The 20,562-nt window shown below is 32.9% G+C and overlaps 1 protein-coding gene across 1 annotated transcript in view; it reads right to left on the bottom strand.

Annotated features, from left to right (window-relative positions):
• The window catches only part of Pdcd4 (Programmed cell death 4), a 52,887-nt gene that overhangs the window by 9,305 nt on the left and 23,020 nt on the right, over positions 1–20,562 (bottom strand). Inside the window, exons 5-8 of the mRNA XM_089088423.1 lie at positions 17,852–18,071; positions 11,910–12,069; positions 8,143–8,365; positions 3,702–3,812 (exon numbers count right to left, since the gene is read on the bottom strand). Coding sequence (XP_088944549.1) covers positions 3,702–3,812; positions 8,143–8,365; positions 11,910–12,069; positions 17,852–18,071 — 714 coding nt within the window. The remainder of the gene's footprint in view (positions 1–3,701; positions 3,813–8,142; positions 8,366–11,909; positions 12,070–17,851; positions 18,072–20,562) is intronic.

Below are 20,562 nucleotides of genomic sequence, written 5' to 3'. Positions count from 1 at the left end.
ATTCTCCTCTAATTTGGATTATTCTGATTGATTTTGTTTTGCATAATCACAAGAGGAAGTTATCAACGCAGGTTTACGAGGAGAGGATAGGTTATGTTCAACTTGAAGTGTGCCGGCCATCTTGGATTATGTGGAACTAGTTGAGAAAAGTACAAGAGCATAATCGCTAGCTAGAGGCCTAGCCCCCTGTTGAGTGGCATTAATTTAGGGATATGCAGGACCGGATTTGAAGCTTTAACGCTTCTAGGCCCAGGCGATTTTGCCGCTCCTTTTTTGCAAAATTTTCGGGAAAATCCTCGAAAATCCGGGATAGTGAAGCACTGAACAGAACGCCACTGATGAACCAGAAGTAATGAAAAAGACTAAAGAGAGAGATGATACCAAGCTCAAAGCTGCCATTCTTGGGAGACATCTGACAGTTTATAATTGGCCACGGAATTTTCGTGTTGTTGTAAAATAACTTTACTGTGAACAGTCAGCGCAGTGGCGGAATACACCAGCACTTTGACGATAAATCACATCACTATAGTTTTCATAAGAAAATCACTCGGTGATAATTTACTGCTCCCCCTGGCATTGTGCGCCCCTAAGCCTGGGCCTAGTCTACCTATTGGTAAATCTGGGTCTGGGGATAGGCAGGAAAAAACCCATGACGGCAATCAGAAATCGATCTTTTCGCGGCAAACCAAGTCTTTGGCGGCACCAGGAGATCATCTATTGCAGTAAAAAGCTGCGTTTCCAAGCTCACCATTTTTATCCGCTGCATTCAACGCGTATGAGTATCATCGCGATAAAAAAGTGAGAGGCACACAATATGAGGTTTCGCCATTCTAGCTGGACAAAAATCAACTTTACAACATTAATGGTTTTGTGTCTTCTACGAAAGAGGGTATATTGAAACGGGTATGGGATATTTTTAAAGTAAAGATGAATATTGCATAAAAACGTACATAGATTACAATTATACAAAGCTTCCGGGCTATAGTTTCTATTCTTTCAATATGTCTTTCTTGCTTGTATATATATGCATATTTCTAACAGTTCGTGGTAACGAACTGTAAGTAAGGAGCAAACCGGCTCAATAGTAACCGAAACTCTAAAAAAGAGAATTTTGATACCAATAGACACATCAAAAGAATTGGATTTTAAGTTGATTTCAAATATATAAGGTTTATCAAGTTTAGTCTTATCCATCAAAAGTTACGAGCATGAGAAAATTTGCCTTATTTTCAAAATAAGGGGGAAACAACCCTTAAAATTCACAGTATCTTAATGAAAATCACACCATCAGATTAAGCGTGTCGGAGAACCCTAATGTAGAAGTTTCAAACTCCTATCTGCAAAAATGTGGAATTTTGTATTTTTTGCCAGAATAAAGTATTGGTTATTGGGAAGTATACAGACGTTTTCAGGAGATTTTTTCTTGTGGGGGGGGGGGGGTCGGTGAAGGAGGTTACGTGGAAGGACCTGTCCATGGAGTATGTTTCTTTAAGGGATGGGACATTTCAATGAAGGGGGCGCCGGATTTCCCAGCATTATTTTAAAAACGATCAGAAATTAAATAAAAAAACAGGTTTTTTCAACTGAAAGTAAGGAGCAACATTAAAACTCAAAACGAACGGAAATTATTACGTATATGAGGGGATCCACCCCCGTAGTCAATACCTCGCTCTTTTCGCTAAAGTTTTTTTTAGTACTTTCAAAAGAGCCATTTATTCTAATTACACGGCCTTTGTGATTCACGGATTTATGATTTGAACAAAGTTCGAACTTTAGCGTAAAGAGCGAGGTATTGACTAGGGAGCGAACGCCATTATATACGCAATAATTTCTGTTCGTTTTAAGTTTTAATGTTGCTCCTTACTTTCAGTTGAAGAAACTTGTTTTTTTAATTAATTTTAACAGGAAAGCCACGCGGGTCATGCTTCACAAAATAAAAAACAGAGAAAACAAATAAATACTGATAAAACGAAATGTAGATGGCCAATACAAAAAGAAAATAGATTGTAACAAACAAAACACAGATTTCAAACCATGAATTTTGTCAGTCCGTAAGCAATATATATTATCAACTATTATCTTGTCTGCGTTAACTTTATTTCGACTCCTGCGATCAACTAGCGAGCTCAACGGAGCCTTGAACAGGGATTTTTGCAGAATTTCAAACGGTACTGCTTGCAATTGTTTCTGCGACTTCTATAAAAGAGTTAATCTCCAAATTGGCATGAGAAACTTATAAGATGCGAATGGAAATTGCACAGAAACAAACGTTTGGATCGCAATCATATACACCTTCTCTGCTCTGGTTTTATTCTTTGGAAATAAAACGCTTCCCATACTGTATACTGATCCAAGCAAAGTTATCAAAATTACTAACGTCAATGATGCAAGTGCTCCACAGGATCCATCCTCCAATCATTTCCATATATATCCATCCCAGACCATTTCGCTCTTAATTCCCATAAACCAATACACTAGCCTAAAAGGATTCCAAATCTTATAAATTACTATATGTTGGACAAAATTCGGATCATCCTGCAATGATATTTTTTTTCGGCCTATGTGTCACAAAATTTCCACGAGTGACCATAACCCGAAACAAATCCACGTTAAATAAGCACGCTTTAGCAAAATATTTTTAAGCTTCGATGTATTGCGTTGGATACTGTAATTTAATGTTTTTAGCAGAGCATTTAAACAAACTAATGTTTGCCATATTCTAAGTTGCTGTATAGACTAGGGCCGGTTTTACTTATTATGTATTTCAAGTCCGATCAAGTCAGATTGGAAAATAATTTTATTTAACTTTATGCTTTAGGTTTGGAGGTTGTAATACCCCATTAAATTATTACACTCCTTACCGGCTGTGCTGATCTCCGTTTCATGGCCCTTCAACCAGGAAGTGCAATGGCGGACGGGCAGCCATCCTGTGCTTTCGCACACTCTTCCTGATTACCTTCCCTAGATTTCTCCAGGTACCCATTGAGAGCTGGGTCGACTCTGGCTGAGCATAGAGAGTCAAGCCACTGACCCCCGTTTCAAACCAAATAACCGGCAACACCGTGGATCGAAAAATTTCACAAAGTTGCGCGGCTATGATTTAGAAAACACGTTTCCATTTTTGTCTCTTGCAAATTTTATTTGTAGGTCGAGAGGGAGGGGGGAGATCAAACTTTGTTAAATCTGTAATTTGAAAATGCGTATCTGCGTAGTTGCTATCCCTCCAAAAGAGTGTGGGAAGCAAACTAGCGCTAGTGTCGAGAAAAAACCTCAACGCCATCTAGTGTTTGGCGACACCTGACGTTTTTTTTAGTGTAATAATAAGAATAATTAATTCCATTTTTGTAGTTAGTAATAAGTGTCGCATCTCACTTCTGAACCGAAAAATGGTGACAAAGCTTGAAAAAATGCTAAGTGCTTCCAAACACTAGATGGCATTGATGTTTTTTGTCAACACTAGCACCAGCTTCCACTCTTATAAGTTACCCATACTCTTTTTCCCTCATTTTTCGGCTCGATCAGATCACACAAATATAGAAGTAATAACTGCACGAACGTGAACTACCCTCGACTACCATATTAATCACATCCTCACTGGATCAGACGTTAAAAAAATGATTTGATATTTTTGAAAACATATAAACCCTTATTAAATATGGCAATCTTAATCCGGGTTAAACAAAGTAAGAAAAACAACTTACTGCTTTCAGCTGATCATAAGTTAAAGTGCCAGTATCGTACAAATGCTTCAGTAGCTGAATAATCAAGTCCTCAACGTTCGCGTTGCAACTATCCAGCACATACATGATTGCCTACACAAGAAAATGACACTTAGCAATGTAAGATTTTTCGAATGCACAACAGAAACAACAAAATAACTGATAACGGTGATAGCAATCTTAGGCGCACACAGAGCATATCCAAGCAAGACAGAGGAGAGTACGACTGAACTGCATTTTTAGGTTCACGGTTTCATTTGGGAGGGATACCTTGGGTTAATATAAAGGATCAACGTGATATTGCCATCCTTTTCCAGAAGTTTTAGGTCTTTTTTAGAAGGATTCTTTTTAAGTTAAAACTTTAAAAAAAAATTGTGTTAAATGTACTGTTCAGAAACCGATTAGAGTAAGAAAGAAAAAAAAAAAAAAAATAAAGAGTTCAGAAGGAGAATTCAAGACTGGTTTTGATTTAGTGCACTAGTCGTTGGGTGAAAAATGTTCAGAATTATTTAGTATTTGATCATGTGCTCGAATGTAGAGAATGTGAGCATTTAGAATTTAGTTGGTCAAATTTCTTTCTACACGAAATCCTTCAGTATTTCATAGTATATATTTTTGTAAAATACTTATTTTTAAGGATTAGCCTTGTGACTTGGCATACCTTATTTTACCAAAAAGGCAACATTTTTAACCACAACTACATTTTACAAAAAAAAAATAAACAACCGCATAAAAGACAAAATTCCTGTAGGTGGCTGTATCTTCAAACCTTCTTTAAACCTAAAATTACACAAAAAATAAAAACACAAAAACTAAACTATCATTTCTTCAAAATGAGAAGTTTTTTATAAATATACAAAAATAAAAAAAAACATCATAAACAAAGCAAAAAGGAATATATATATATATATATATATATATATATATATATATATATATATATATATATATATATATATATATATATATATATATATATATATATATATATATATATATATATATATATATATATATATATATATATATATATATATATATATATATATATATATATATATATATATATATATATATATATATATATATATTTATATATATATATTGAGATTTAGGAAAACTTTTTTTCCTTGAAACAACATTTTTTTTTTGGGGGGGGGGGCGGGGGGAGGGTTGAAAAAGGCTAAAACTTTTTTTGCTTCGTTGCTAAGCAATTTTATTTTAAAAAGGTTACATACGTAGCAGATACAGACCTGGTTTAGAGATTTTATTTAGAAATTTTTATAGCACAAGGTACTTTTATAGCACATCAGTACTGATGGCTTATTATTTTCAATAGAACCAGGTTCACATTTCTTTGAGTTTTTTCTTTACGTTTTTATTTTTTTAAACAACGTACATTACTTCCAGACCCACAATAAGGAAGTTGAATCCCAGAATCCTAGATTTTAAGAGGATCCCAGTATTATTTCTTAGGATCCCACACCCAAATATTTTCCCTTTTCTGCACTTTGACTTATACAGGATGAATAAACAGCTTAACCTAAAGTGGATGAAGTCTCTTTTTTCCAACTCCCTGTGGAGAAAAGTATCTTCAAAACGCAAATTTAATATAATGCAGCCCTTTTATTCAAGACTGATTTATACGTGTTTGTTATCTTTTTCCGCGGTTTAGCTGAAAGCAAAACCTCCCAAAATTCCTCAACAAAAATTCTGCTGAGATGGACAAGCAAAAATACGTTCTAACACGAGACAAAGTCCATCAAAATAATCCACATAAGCAGGGATAGGAAACAACCCTGCTTAACTCCTGATTCAACACCAAACCAGCTATTAACCTTACTTACTACCTCAACTGCAGCACTTTAATAGACTTATCTGTAATACCACACAAGGATGGGACCTTCAGCAGTTGACTCAAATGCTGGTTCATAATCTACAAAAGTGAGGACTACTGGGTCTGATGATTCAGACGCTTCTCAATTCTCAATAAGAGGGGAAAATTTGGCACCCTCTCCCCATTCTAAAACCACATCACTTCTTTTAAAACTTTGGCTGCTTAATCTCTTAGTCTAATAAGCATCAAGCACCTACAAAAACCGAGTAAACCCCACTCACTCACTCACTCACTCACCTCACTCACTCTTAAAACCTTCCTTATAAAGGAGTTGAAACGAAAACAAAAAAATGACTAGCTTTTGTATACGTTATTAAATATAAAAAAAACAAGTTTTCAACTCTAAGTAAGGAGTAACATTAAAACTTAAAACGAACAGAAATTATACAGTGTATGAAGGGAGCTGCCCCTTTCTCGATCCTCGCTCTTTACCCTAAAGTCATAAAGTTCTTTAAGAATACTTCTCATTCAAATTCAACCCCCATTATATACGGAATAATTTCTGTTCGTTTTAAGTTTTAATGTTGTTCCTTACTTTCAGTTGAAAAAACCTGTTTTTTTAAAGTTTACTTTCTGACTGTTTTTCAAATAATGCGAAAAAAACCTTCTCCCCCCATGTAAACTTTCCCCTGGACCCCCCCACCCCCCCCAAAAAAAATCCGTATATTTCCCAATAAAAAAAAACCTATGCAAAAAAATGGATACCTTGCGTTAAGTTAAAGCCCTTTGCCCATGGACTCGGAGAGGGGGGAGGGAGGGAATGTCATCCACAGAGGCATGGTTAATGTATCTTTCCATTACACTGAATCAAATGGCAATCTCGAAATTTTTATCAGAGTTCTTTGGAGAAAAAAGGGCGTGGGAGGGGGGCCTGTTGCTTTCCAATCTTCTCGGTACCTTAAAAAGGGCAATAGAACTTTTGATCTCCATTCCAAAGAGCCCTCTTCCGATTTTCTAGGATTATCAGCTCGACACGATAGCCCCTAGGGAAAAAAGAAAAAATAAACACGCATCCGTGATATTTCTTCTTGCAAAAAATACAAAATCCCACATTTTTGTAGATAGGAGCTTAAAACTCTATAGTAGGGCTCTCTGATATGCTGAATCTAATCGTGTAATTTTCATTAAGGTTGCTTAACTAATTGGAAGAGTTTCCTTCTTTTTCAAAATTAGGCAAATTTACTCGGGCTCGTGACTTTTGATGCGCATCATTAAACTTGATGAATTTTATATATCTTGGATCAGCATGAAAAGTCAATTTCTTGGAAGATCTATTGTTATCAAAATTCCGTTTTTAAAGTTTCAGTTTCTAATGAGCCGAGTCACTCCTTACTTATAATACATACATATATATACATATATATATATATATATATATATATATATATATATATATATATATATATATATATATATATATATATATATATATATATATATATATATATATATATATATATATATATATATATATATTAATAACAATAACAATTAATAACAATTAATATAATAAATATTAATAACAAATATTTTACTACCTCGCTTAAAAACAGCGTCTGTCTGTAAGGAAGGTACAGGAAATAATCACGGACAAATGAGGGGAAAAAACATTGCCACTGACGTCACCAATACCACAACCACCATATAAAAAGAAATATCTTCATTTTTTTTACTCCGAAAACTATATATCATAAAAATTTCCAATAAACTGTGAATAAGTACAAAATAAAATTCATATTCTACGAGAAAACAGTTCCTTAATAGTTTTTCTAATTAAATAATGACCATCAATAGTCATAACATCGCGGTGAAAACTAGCCTAGAAAATAAACCTTTTACAAACCTAGACCACATATTAAGTAAAAATTTTAGGTTAAAACCAGGTAATAACTTTTAGATGTCGAAAACTTTCTATTATTTTATTATTACATTTTATTATTTTTTTATTTTATTTATTATATTTTATTATTTTTTATTATTTATTATTATTTTTTATTATTTTATTATTACATATTTTTTATTATATATATATATATATATATATATATATATATATATATATATATATATATATATATATATATATATATATATATATATATATATATATATATATATATATATATATATATATATATATTTCTTTTTTTAACCCTGAGGACGGGCTCCTGGATGGCTTTACCACAATTTCTGCTTTGTTTTTTCGCTTCTTTTGGTAGCTGAAAATTACTCCTCATTTGGTTCTGCATTTTCCTTGATACTTTTTTATTCTCGTTTTGTCATAATGGGTAAACCTTAAGCATTCGCTAGCAGTAATACCCCTGCATTAGGCGTTTGCCAGTGATCTTTGTATATGACTTACTTAGAACGCTCTGCAAACTGAGAATGTTTTTACAGCCTGATAAGTGACCTGAGTAGTGAGAAGAGAGCAAAACCAGAATAAAAAAAATGTAAGCTGGAAGCAAATGTGAGTAAATTGACACGAACAACAAACACTGAAATAAAAGAAATGCATTTAAAGTTTACCTCATAAACCAGTTCATGATGAAAATGAGGAACTTCAAGATCCTTGAGACATATCGCTGCTTCTTTTTCATCTCGAGAGGTTACATATTCTTTGAGTATCAAATTCATGGCTTTGATCAATGATCGGACTGGGCGATATCCACCTCCAACGCCCCAAACATTATCTAAACGAACCATACCATGATTCATACTGATCAAGACGTCAGCACGCACCAGGGCTTGTCTGTAACAATAAAAGGTAAAAACGAAATAAAACATATTGATAAGCAATAGAAAAAAGATTCATCTTATTATTTTAACTAGAGAATAACGGACAAAATGGTGAGGAGAAAATACAGAAACGATTATGAATAATATACAAGTAAATTTTCCTTATAAACTGATTTCTGAATTAAGATCAGGAATATATTTCAAAATTAAATTGTTATTAAAAACAATAAACTATTTGTTACTATTTCCGTTCCAAGCCAATAAACAAAACAAAAATATAAGCAATATGTATGAATATAAGTACAAAGAGGACTACAATGGCAGCCCCTGTTATGTATTATCAGCATTTTGAGTGCATTTGTTGGTATCTGCCAATTTTTGGATAATTATTAATGATAAATAAAAGTTCAAATAGGGATAAAATCCTTTTAATAGACAGTGATGATGATAACAGTGATAGAAATTCACAAAATTACCATATATTTCCGCCACATATGCAGTGACCGTCATCAGTAGTACAAGGATTTTACGACTGTAGATTTTACTACTACATCAGTAGTTTTACTACTGATGACGGTCACTGCATATGTGACCGAAATATATGGTAGTTTTGTGAATTTCTATCACTGTTATCATCATCACTCTTTATTAAAAGGATTTTATCCCTATTTGAACTTTTATTTATCGTCATGGAAAGGCAGTGTGGTCTCCGAAATTATCTAGATTATTAATGATAATTCGGTTCTGGGCTAAGAGCTTTCTAGCTTTTTCACATTCTAGAGCTCTCTAATATAACAGATTTTTATCACCATTCCAGATTTTACCCTAATCTACCTCTTTTCAAAACAGCTGATAGGGGAAATATAGGACATGCAGATACTTCCCGATTAAGATATATTAATTTCGGCTGGGGTAATTCAAGAAGTATTTTGCAACAGCTTTTTCTTGTCAAACAGAGACTCATAGACAAATATTCTCAAACTAGACACACTCAGTCGAATGTTTCAACCTCATTCTCTGTACCTTATTTGATTCTTGACAAAACTCAGAAGTTTTTTTCCAAAAACTCTAATCCCCCATTCCTACTCATCCAGCCAGTTAGAAAATTAAGCACTAGATATACAAATTTTTTCGTCACATGTAAGATGTCTAAAAAATCTTCTTAGTACAAAAAACTTATCAAAAAAGTTTAAAAACATTTTTTTTTTTTTTAAATACCCTCTAAAATTTAAGAGTTCATTTGATGAGTATAACTACCAGTGGACTACTGTTGAAACCAATATTAAATAGATCTGCTTTAGATTGATTGATTTGATCAGCAAAATAGAAGTATTGCACCTTTTCCTCTTTCTTGTATTGATATTTTGGGGTTTAAAAGTCAATTTGGCAATTAAATAAAACCCAGAAATGTATCATTTCTTTTCTATGTTGCTTGTTTTAGGGACTTGATCAAATTGGCTTCTGAATGTTGCAATTATTAAGCCTAAAGATTTTACAAGACTATCTGTATTTATTCTTTGTTTACTCTTTACCCCTCTTAATTTTTACCATATGTGAGAGATAGTTACGAATCAGTTTTTGTTATTATACTTATAACAGGGGCGTAATTTCTATGGGACAGGGGAGTGGCAACCACCCCTCCCAGGCCTCGGTTGCCCCACCCACCTCCGACCCCAGTTTACCCCCAACTGAAATTTAGTTTCTTCAAAAATCTTTCCAAAACTAAGATAAGTCTGCATACTTCAAGTATCCATAAAATGGATCAGTTTTCTGTAGTATATGTTTACCTCTAAGGTACTATATGGCTCCTTTTTCCTGTATCACTGTCAATTTCACTTGACTTGGCCCCCCAAATCAAGTTCCCCCCCCCCCAGTATTTTGAGAAATTATGTCACTGAATTACAGATATGCAAATAAACCATTTTTACTCTTTCTACAGCAATAAACTTTGCCTAGTGTTCTAGATGCCTAAAGTAAACCACTGTGTGACCGTATCTAAGAAACATACAAGGCTATTAAATTCTTTCTCTATGAACTGCCTTTATTAGTCTTAGCTGAACTTGCATAGAGTAATAGTGCTGTTAAGTCTCATCTGTTATTGGTTTTATTTTTAGCATTCATGTTATCTTAAATTGAATTTTATTCTTATTCTAACCGTTGGTTTTACTGATGAGGACGATTAGACATATAGCCAAAACTTTCATTTAATTTTCTTCTGCAATTGACTGTCTTAAAATTTCCTCAGCTTGTTATCATCCTTTTTGTTTAATGTGTTTTTGTTTTTGTGTAAAATACATCCGTAATGACAAAATACATCCATTTCTAATTTGAAAACTAACAGTCCCTAAATTACCCTGAGGCTCTGTAAAAAAAAATACCAAAGGAAAAACAAAAAGAACTTCATTCTCAAGATAAAAAAAAAACTAAATTATCACTTTGCAAGCCAGCCAAAAGATAGTTTTCTAATTTTCTATGGTGGCGAGACTAATATAGTATTCATCATTCTAAACAAAACATTCAACATTAACTTAAAACGGGCAAAAGTTAAGTAGACAGATGTTTAAATGTTTGCAATATTTCTTATAATTTACCTTCTCCAGCAGTTTACAACAGCTGAGTTTTGACAGCAGCAATTGAATAACTCTAAAGAAATTTCTTTTCTCAAACCCTTTGAATTGATTTTTAACTGGCATACACTCAGATGAGGGGGATATTTCTGAACCCAGATCCTTCAAAGAAGGATTCACGTATTTTCCCTTATTCTCTAGCTTCTTCAGCAGGCTTGAAAAATCACCCCTCCCCCATAAAACCGTGTAAATGTGCCTAATTCAGGGATTACACTTTTTTCTAAATGATTGAAAGAGGCTGATTGAATATTCTGTGAGAAAGATACAACATTGATTTCCGTATATTATTAAAAATTGTCATGGACTTTTTTTTAGAAAATCATGAAGCTTAAATTTGCATCTTAATATAAATGCTTTGATTTAAACCCTGTCTTCATTATGGCTTTTTCAAGCGAAATCGGCCGAGTAAAAACAGATTTGTTATCATCGAAAAAAGACTTTTCTGAAAAAAAGCCGCTTCATATGCGCCTAATTTGCCTTTTTCAGTCTTAAAAAGTACCAATGGAGACTGCAGCTGCCTGAAAAAGTAAAAAACCACGGGAACTTTTCCTGAAAAAACTTTAATGAAGACACAGATACTGATTACTGATTTAAACAGCACCTTACTGATTTAAACAGCACCAAACCAAAATGAACGTAGTCTCAGTTTTATCATATCTTAATGACTGAGGAATAATCATTTCTAAAAGCTACAAAAAAAGTATTTTTTACAACTAAAAAAAACAAAATAAATACACATAAATATAATATACATGATAATTATATATTAATAAATATATATTAACATACAATAAATTAATTTATATTTTAAATTAATTAAATTTATATTTCAAATAAATTAATTTATAAAATTAAAAAATATATGTTAATAAATAAATATAAAATAAATAAGCAAAAATAAAATAAGAAACAAAAATAAACATAATTTACTTGGCAAGAGGACATTTAACTTGTCCCTCATAGTTACGGATAAAGCGGGGGTACAAACAGTCATCGGCGATACAACGACCAACAAAATTCCCAAGAATCACTGGGGCTTCCGGAAAATCCAACACCAAATCCGGTAAATTTGATAACAGTTGATCCAATCCTAAAAATAAATATTTAAACAAATTCAACCTTCACCTACCTTGAAATATGCAACAAATCGTTTTTGATTAATAGGCTTCGCTAATACAATGTCTACTAAAATGATAATGAGTATTATTTCTGACAGGATGATTGATTTTTAATCACTCTTTTAGAATACAAGAAACTTGTATTCTTATACCAGAATACAATTTTATATAACTTGAAATCAAAACATATTCCGTAACAAACAAAAACAAGTTTTGATTAGGTGAAATCAAAATTTTAATTTCAATTTTAAAATTTTATAATTTTAGAATTGAAATTTTAATTTCAACCATGCACTTCACAAATACAAGATTGCACGAGGAATATTAAAAAAGTATTGCATCAAGTATAGAACTAATTGCAGGAAGGGGGAGAACTAATTGCGAAGAGGGGGGAGAGGGAGGCTATAATTTTTGCACCTTATTTTATCAGACAGATACGTGGGAGGGTCATGGCTTAGAATAGTCACTTTATAGCTTTAAATTTGCCCTTTTACCAGTTCATTTAAATATAAGTTAAAACTGCATCAGCGCCAAAAGGAGGGGGGATTGCCCCCCCCCCCCCCAAGATCTACTACTACCTTGACCCGGAGTGGATAAAAGGGGGTAATTTCCCAACGGCAAACCCCCAACTTTCAATTTTTGAACTGAATTCTTAGAAAAAGAAGCTGTTATCTAACGGTAATGTGATTTGTGTCACTTCGTTTTTATGGTGTTTATGTTTTCTGGAAATTAGAAATAATATAGTGGGTTTGTTATATTATAGTATTGCAAGAAGATAATAAGAGCATAGCAATCCATGAAGATTAATGCTGAAGCTAATTGATGATTTATGATTTAGGTAGATCTTATCCCGGAGTGGATAAGATCTACTACTACCTTGACCCGGGTAGTGAAGGCATAAGGGATAGAAGATATGCAAGAGACATTCATAAGAGACTTAACTATGTTTATCCTATTGCTTTTAAGATCTTTTTAAGAAATGGGATATATTAAAAATGGAGAGAGAGGTTAAAAGATCTCGTTATTTGAGAAAAGAGTCAAATTTGAATCACAGAAAATTAGCTTGAGGATCTTTGAAGGGAAAAGGCTTGATAAAGGGAAACGCATGCTTTTTCTCTTAAACTAAAGTAACCTGTCTTGAAATAGTTTCCGCGTTTTTTTGAAGGTTTTTGCGTTAAAATATTTTGTTGTCATTAACTTCTTACATAAGAAAGTTTTCTAAGAATAATGATGAGAGCTGAAAAAAAAAGCAAAACATATTAGCAATCAGGGCTGAATCTTATTAAACGCGTTTTTACATGTCTATAATAGGATGTCCTTGAACACATATTATACACGAAGAGATGAGAAATAATATTAGAAAAAAAACTATTAAAAAAGGAATATTAAAAAATTATTGTGTCAAGTATTGAACTAACTGCGGGGACAGGGAGAATTAATTGCGGGGAGAAAAGAAAACTAATTGCGGGGAGAAAAGAGAACTAATTACGAGGAGGGGGGAGAGGGAGGCTATAATTTTTGTACCTTATTTTATCAGACAGATACATGGGAGGGTCGTGGCTTAGAAGTCCCTTGTGATTTCATTGTGATTTCTTGTCATTTTGGATGTGTTTCCCCGTTTTTTAAAAATCATCCAATGTTTTAAGTTTGTGACGTTTGATGTGTAAAATATTTGATGCGTTAAAATATTTTGTTGTCATTAACTTCTTACATAAGAAAGCTTTCTAAGAATAATGATGAGAGCTGAAAAAAAAAGCAAAACATATTAGCAATCAGGGCTGAATCTTATTAAACGCGTTTTTACATGTCTATAATAGGATGTCCTTGAACACATATTATACACGAAGAGATGAGAAATAATATTAGAAAAAAAACTATTAAAAAAGGAATATTAAAAAATTATTGTGTCAAGTATTGAACTAACTGCGGGGACAGGGAGAATTAATTGCGGGGAGAAAAGAAAACTAATTGCGGGGAGAAAAGAGAACTAAGTCCGAGGCGGGGGGAGAGGGAGGCTATAATTTTTGTACCTTATTTTATCAGACAGATACATGGGAGGGTCGTGGCTTAGAAGTCCCTTGTGATTTCATTGTGATTTCTTGTCATTTTGGATGTGTTTCCCCGTTTTTTAAAAATCATCCAATGTTTTAAGTTTGTGACGTTTGATGTGTAAAATATTTGATGCGTTAAAATATTTTGTTGTCATTAACTTCTTACATAAGAAAGCTTTCTAAGAATAATGATGAGAGCTGAAAAAAAAGCAAAACATATTAGAAATCAGGGCTGAATCTTATTAAACGCGTTTTTACATGTCTATAATAGGATGTCCTTGAACACATATTATACACGAAGAGATGAGAAATAATATTAGAAAAAAACTATTAAAAAAGGAATATTAAAAAATTATTGTGTCAAGTATTGAACTAACTGCGGGGAGAGGGAGAACTAATTGCGGGGAGAAAAGAGAACTAATTGCGGGGAGAAAAGAGAACTAATTACGGGGAGGGGGAGAGGGAGGCTATAATTTTTGCACCTTATTTTATCAGACCGATACGTAGGAGGGTCATGGCTTAGAATAGTCACTTCATAGCTTTAAATTTGCCCTTTTACCAGTTCATTTAAATATAAGTGAAAACTGCATCCACGCCAAAAGGAGAGGGACGCCCCCCCCCCCAAGATCTACTACTACCTTAACCCGGAGTGGATAGAAGTGGGTAATTTAACATCGCCAATGATATCAGGGTTGTTTGACATGTAGTAATGAACAATTTTCTCAAAAAGAAAATATTTTTGAGGTATGTAAGACAAGACAAACGAGGTTTTTACTATTAAACAATCCTTTCTAAAAATACTTCGGCAAGTTATTAAATAGCATCTATTTGTAACATTAAAATCTTTTAAGCATCTTAAAAATTTAAATCAGGTACAAAAAAAAGTAACTGGACCATTCAATTCAGTATATTCAGTTTAGGAGGAAAGGGTGTAAATCTAAATTGAAAAAAAGGGATATAGCACCTTAATACTCTTGGGAATTGCTCCATTCTCAGTACTGTTGATGAGCTGCTGGACAGATTCCAATTACAAGGCAAGAGATAAACTACACTAACTGTATTTGAAGGTTTTCTTATTCTTTACTAAGCAACAATTTAAAGATACCAAAATTAATAGTTATATTGAATACAAACGTACATCCAATTTTCCTCCTGACACCAGATCTTTTTAGTGCTTGCTAGTATACATAGTTTTACCAAACACAAGAAAATCGTAAGATCCGTCACCTGTTTTTTATTATCCAAAATCAATCGAGGAAAAATCTGGAGCTTTTTTTACACTGGCTGTAAAGGGGGACATAATTTTATAGAGAAAAACAGTTTTTTTCCAAAATAAATAACCAGTGATGTCAATATTTGTTTGTACTTAAAACAATCAAGTGTTAAGAATAGCTATTATAAGGTGAGTTTAGCACTGAGCATAGGTGTTGAGACTAGGTTAGGTTTTCTTCTAAATTTTTATTTCCCTTAACAAACGACGCTCATCATGATAATCTATAAATATTAAGATACAAAAAAAGCAAAAAAAAGCATATGAGCATTAGACATTCCAAAAATCATACAATAGCTCAGAACTTTCTGACAAACACATATACTTCAACGAAAAGAAATACGTCTATAAGGTTGCATAAAGTATGAACACTTATTCTTGTCTTCCGATGTTTTTTCCCGACCAAATTCCTAGTGATCTGAACATACCAAAATCCATTATATCTGAACATAACATAATCCACTACTACTACTACTCAAGGTCGTATCCAGAAGAGGGGGGTTTGACCCCCCCCCCAAAAAAAAAAATTGTCCGACTCATAAAAACGTATCAAAAATGAATATGAACAAATTTTTTTTTGCGTTTTTTGAACCTTTTTTCTGTAAATCCCCCCCCCCCCAAAAAAAAAATCCTGGATACGGCCCTGCTATTACTACTAACAACTGACTGCAGCGCCAAGCCGCTTGAGGAGAACATAGCTGCGCATGCTCCTCCATCCCAATCTATTCAAAGCTTTCCTTTTTACAACCACCCAAGAGGTTCCATAGCCCACTAACGAAACATATTCCGTATGTGTTACGTATGAAACGATATTCCTGTATTCATAATACGGTTAATGAAAATTAAATCATGTTTAAAAAAGAATTAGTCAATTATTCCCATATCTTACTCGCTAGCTGTAAAATGGCATCGTTTAGTTATACCTTTTTAATTAGTTTAGTTATATATTTAGTCATATCTTGCTAAAGGATATGCTTTCAAGAACACTTCAAGTGGTAATTAAGAGCTAACACTGATAAGTTCACAAAAAAAAAATCTTAAATACATTGATTCTCCCTTCGAGGTATTAATGCAAAAAATCAGGAATATCTAACTTCATGTTTTAGGAAATAAAACATGATGGTCATTAAGTGGCAACATCAACGTAACCTTACACAAAACGTAACCTTAGGTTACGTTAGATGGCCATTAAGTGGTAACATCAAGTAGTGGTCCCAAAAAGAACTATTAAGGCCATCTAGCGTTTTCGACACTTTTCAGTGTAATAAAAACAATAATGAATTCAATTAGTAAAATTAGGGTAGTAATTTGTCTCTGATCTCAGTTCCTGACCCAAAAAAACGATTACAAAGCTTAAAAAGTGTCAAGTTTGGAGAGACGCTAGATGGCATTAATATTCTTTTTTGTCAATACTAGCACCAGTTTCCGCTCTTAAAAATTAACCACACTCTTTGGGTGGTTTTACTAAATCTATTTTTTAAAACAAACAGATATGCTAAATTGTTAATTACAATGATTGAGCTGTAAATACGCGTCAATACGTCAATCACATCAGATTCTGAGGTTTGAACAAACAGCAAACTTATAAACAGAGGCCCTTCAATAAGCATGGCAAGGTTAACTGTTCCTACTTGCCCCCCTCCCCGCCTTAATACTATCAATAAGGCGTTTCAAGCGAAAGAATGGAAAATTACACTAACATCCTGGGGCATATTTTATGGGATGGCAACTGGTAGCGCCATTTGGTCGATGGTCGACCAAACTAGGCACAAAGATGAAAAGTTTTGCAATTATGTCACTTTTGAAAACACATGCAATTCAACTACCATGATTTTAACATTATTCAATGCACATAAAACAAAACTTCTTTTTGGTTGAGGTTTTGATTAAATGTCTTGATTTTGCTGATGTTGCTAATTTGCTGCTAAATCTAAGGGAGTCTTAACAACAAGATATGTTTTAGTAGCAAACAAAGGGCCAGTTGCAAAAAACCAATGGACAGCAAAACTAGCTTATAAGATAGGCTAATGAAAATAATACTGGCATATTGCAGCAGTTGCAGGAATTCTCTGGCATATTATTGTAAGTATTAGAAAAAATTACCTGTTTATCTAAAATGTCTTTTACTGAAAAAAAAAAAAAAATTAAACCTGACTCTCACGCCCATTTTGTTTTCTGAGAAGTAAATTGTTTTGGTAGCTTAATGAAGAGTTATATCAGTTTAACAGACTCAAATTTCACTGGCATATTGCAAACAACAAAATTGTGTAAAAACTGAGGATGCTTCCATTGTTATAATCAATTCTTAGGTATAAACTAATTTTTATGTCACTTCTGAAGACACAGTTAAGTCACGTCTAATTCATTCATTATTATCACCATTGATCATGATATTCGTTCATCATTATACCAGCACATAAATAAATGATTTACCTCGTTCGATATCCTTTTCAGAGAGGAACCAATTATATAGATCTGATATTAGGACACTGATCATTTCTCTGTGAGACGGTTTATGATCCATGGATAGCTCAATGGCATTAACAACAACGCGGTACTTTTTGCCAGCAAATGCGATATCCTCAAAAGCCAGTAACACTTCGTTTGTGTCTCCATTATCAAAATACTCAAGGAGAACGGGGTGGATCGCTTTCTAAAAGAGTTTCCTTAAAATGATCTGGATGTGGTTACCCTAAAGGCAAATAATAAATAAAATCATAAGCTAAAAATATAACCATGCTCCCAGGGCCACTTGTCTCTTAAATTCACCTCTACTTACTTTATTAATGTCAATTTTGAACTTGGTAGCTTACATTTAGATTCATATATTTTTCCAAAACTTGATTTCTGTGTTTGGTTGCAAGAAGTAATTTAAGATCTTTGCACCAAATTTGTCGCAAAACATCAACAATCACCACAATTTAAATTTTATTAATTTTGTTGGCAGTGTATTTAGATATTATATTTTTAGTTAAAAACAACTTGGGTTGGAATACTTCTGCAAAGTCACCTCCAATTTTAATAAGAAAAGACGAACTCTGTAAAAAAAAAAAAAAAAAAAAAAAAAAAAAAAAAAAAAACAAAAAAAAAACGAAGACTCAAGTTTCGTCTGTTGAATATCAGAAAATGCTAGTTTTAATCAAATATTATAAACACACTTACTTATATAATTGGCTATGTCTGCAACTCTAGAGAAAAACCCGTTTACTACCAGTTTATTTACAAGTATAAATACACCATGGTGTAAAACAAATTAACAAGCAGCGTTAGTTCAGTGATCAGAGCGTGTTATCGATAGGATTCTTAATGGAAGGACCTTGAATTTAAATACCAACAGTTTCCTCCAATCCTTACAAAAGAATACATACCACGGTTTTTCTCTTATGGCTATTGTCCGATAGGCACTGCTATTAAAAAAGATTGGACGAGCCAACTACAAAAGTCATCGGGCGCGTTCCCCAAAGAAATTAATAATAATTAATTATTCATTATTATTTACGCTCCAAAACACGAGATAACTAAAATAGAATTGGTAAATTGTTTGTAACTAAACATAATTAAATGAAATAACTAAGTTTAATGGCAAAATTGTTAACAGCTATTGCCTGTTATAAACATATAAAGGGCAGAGTTTGTAGTTATGAGCCATTTAGGATGAGGGTGATGACAAATATTTATTCTAAATATTTAGAATATCGATAATACTTATCATTCGACACGGCAGAAAAATTGCATGGATATGGTAATATAACATTTACTTTATTTCAAGTTGAAGTCTCTCTTCCAAGACTTTTATACTAGGAACTGGCAGTAAAAATAATGTTTTGAGGCTATTTTTTTTTTTTTTTTTTTTTTTTTTTTTTTTTTTTTTTTTTTTAAGACTAAACTGCAAGTTGTAAAATACACATTAAAAAGTTGCCTTTAAAAGTTGCAAAATACGCGATAATTTATGTTAACACACGTTATTCGTGTTAATATTTCCTACTCCATGAATCGTTTAAAAATAATGCGCTGACTTAATAAAGAGCAATGTGTCTTTCATTTGTTATTGTGTTTGTTTTTTTTCTGGGCCTTGGCATTCAGAAAAAAAGGTCGAAGAAACCTGAGTCAGGGTTCATTTGATTTGAAATTCTAAATTCTAGTGGCCCTTCTAAGGGTTAAACTTTGGAAATAACCAGCCACCCTTTCAGGGTCCTTTATGCTGTTAGTGTCTGGTTGACGTAATCACTTCATCTCAAAAAGTTCCAAATTGTCCAAACATCCCATTTAAAAAGGAAGCTTCACTGATATTCTTTAAAGGCAACTAAGACTAAACTGCAACTTCTAAGGGCAATGGAGGGTGGTATTTTGTCTCTTCGTTAAAATTTCCAAAGTTTTAGTCCAAAAGATTTCACAAGATCTAAAACTGTATTTTAGACATCATGGAACAGCCCCCTAGAAAATATGACGAATAGAGTATAAGGGGTCTCCTTTTTTCTTACAATCTTGCAGTCAATATTTCACTCACTCCCGTTGTCCAATTGAGCTGAATTTTTGAATTCAGCTCATTATGATTTGAATTCAGATCATTTGAATTCAGAAATTATGATTTCTGATGACAACACATGAATAAATTATAATCAAATAGTTCATTAATTCTAGTTAATACTATATTTATATAGCATTGCGTCTTTACGACATATCAAAATAGCGCTAATCTATAAAATTCCCCTTATCCTTAACAATGGTGTATTTATATCTTTTTGTAATGATTGTATTAATAAAAAAAATCACTCAAAAATGTATCTTACTCCAACTCAATTACATAAAACATATTCAGGTATAAAGGAGACTGGGGAGGGGGAAGGAATTGTCACAAAATTTTACCAAAGATGGAAAAGACCCAAAAAGAAATAATAAAAACAATTTTTTTTTATAACACACCTCATCTTCAAATGCGTGAAAAGTTAGAATAATTTTTACCTGCTACCCTTAAATATGCAGGATTTATATGACTAAGAAGGCTTTTTCGAAATCCACAAAGACAAGGTACATCTTTTGCCTCCATTCGTTGCATTCCTCGATCATCATGCGCAGGATGTATATAATGTCGGAGCAGGAGCGAGATGGACGGAAGCCATGTTGTTCATCTCGTAAGTGTTTAT

This window comes from Artemia sp. Qi Xiang Cuo, chromosome 4, assembly GCF_049724085.1.
Source record: "Artemia sp. Qi Xiang Cuo chromosome 4, ASM4972408v1, whole genome shotgun sequence".
NCBI classification, from domain to species: Eukaryota; Metazoa; Arthropoda; class Branchiopoda; order Anostraca; family Artemiidae; genus Artemia; species Artemia sp. Qi Xiang Cuo.
Note: the sequence above shows the minus strand (reverse complement) of the source record. Positions and strands in the feature narration are given on the sequence as shown.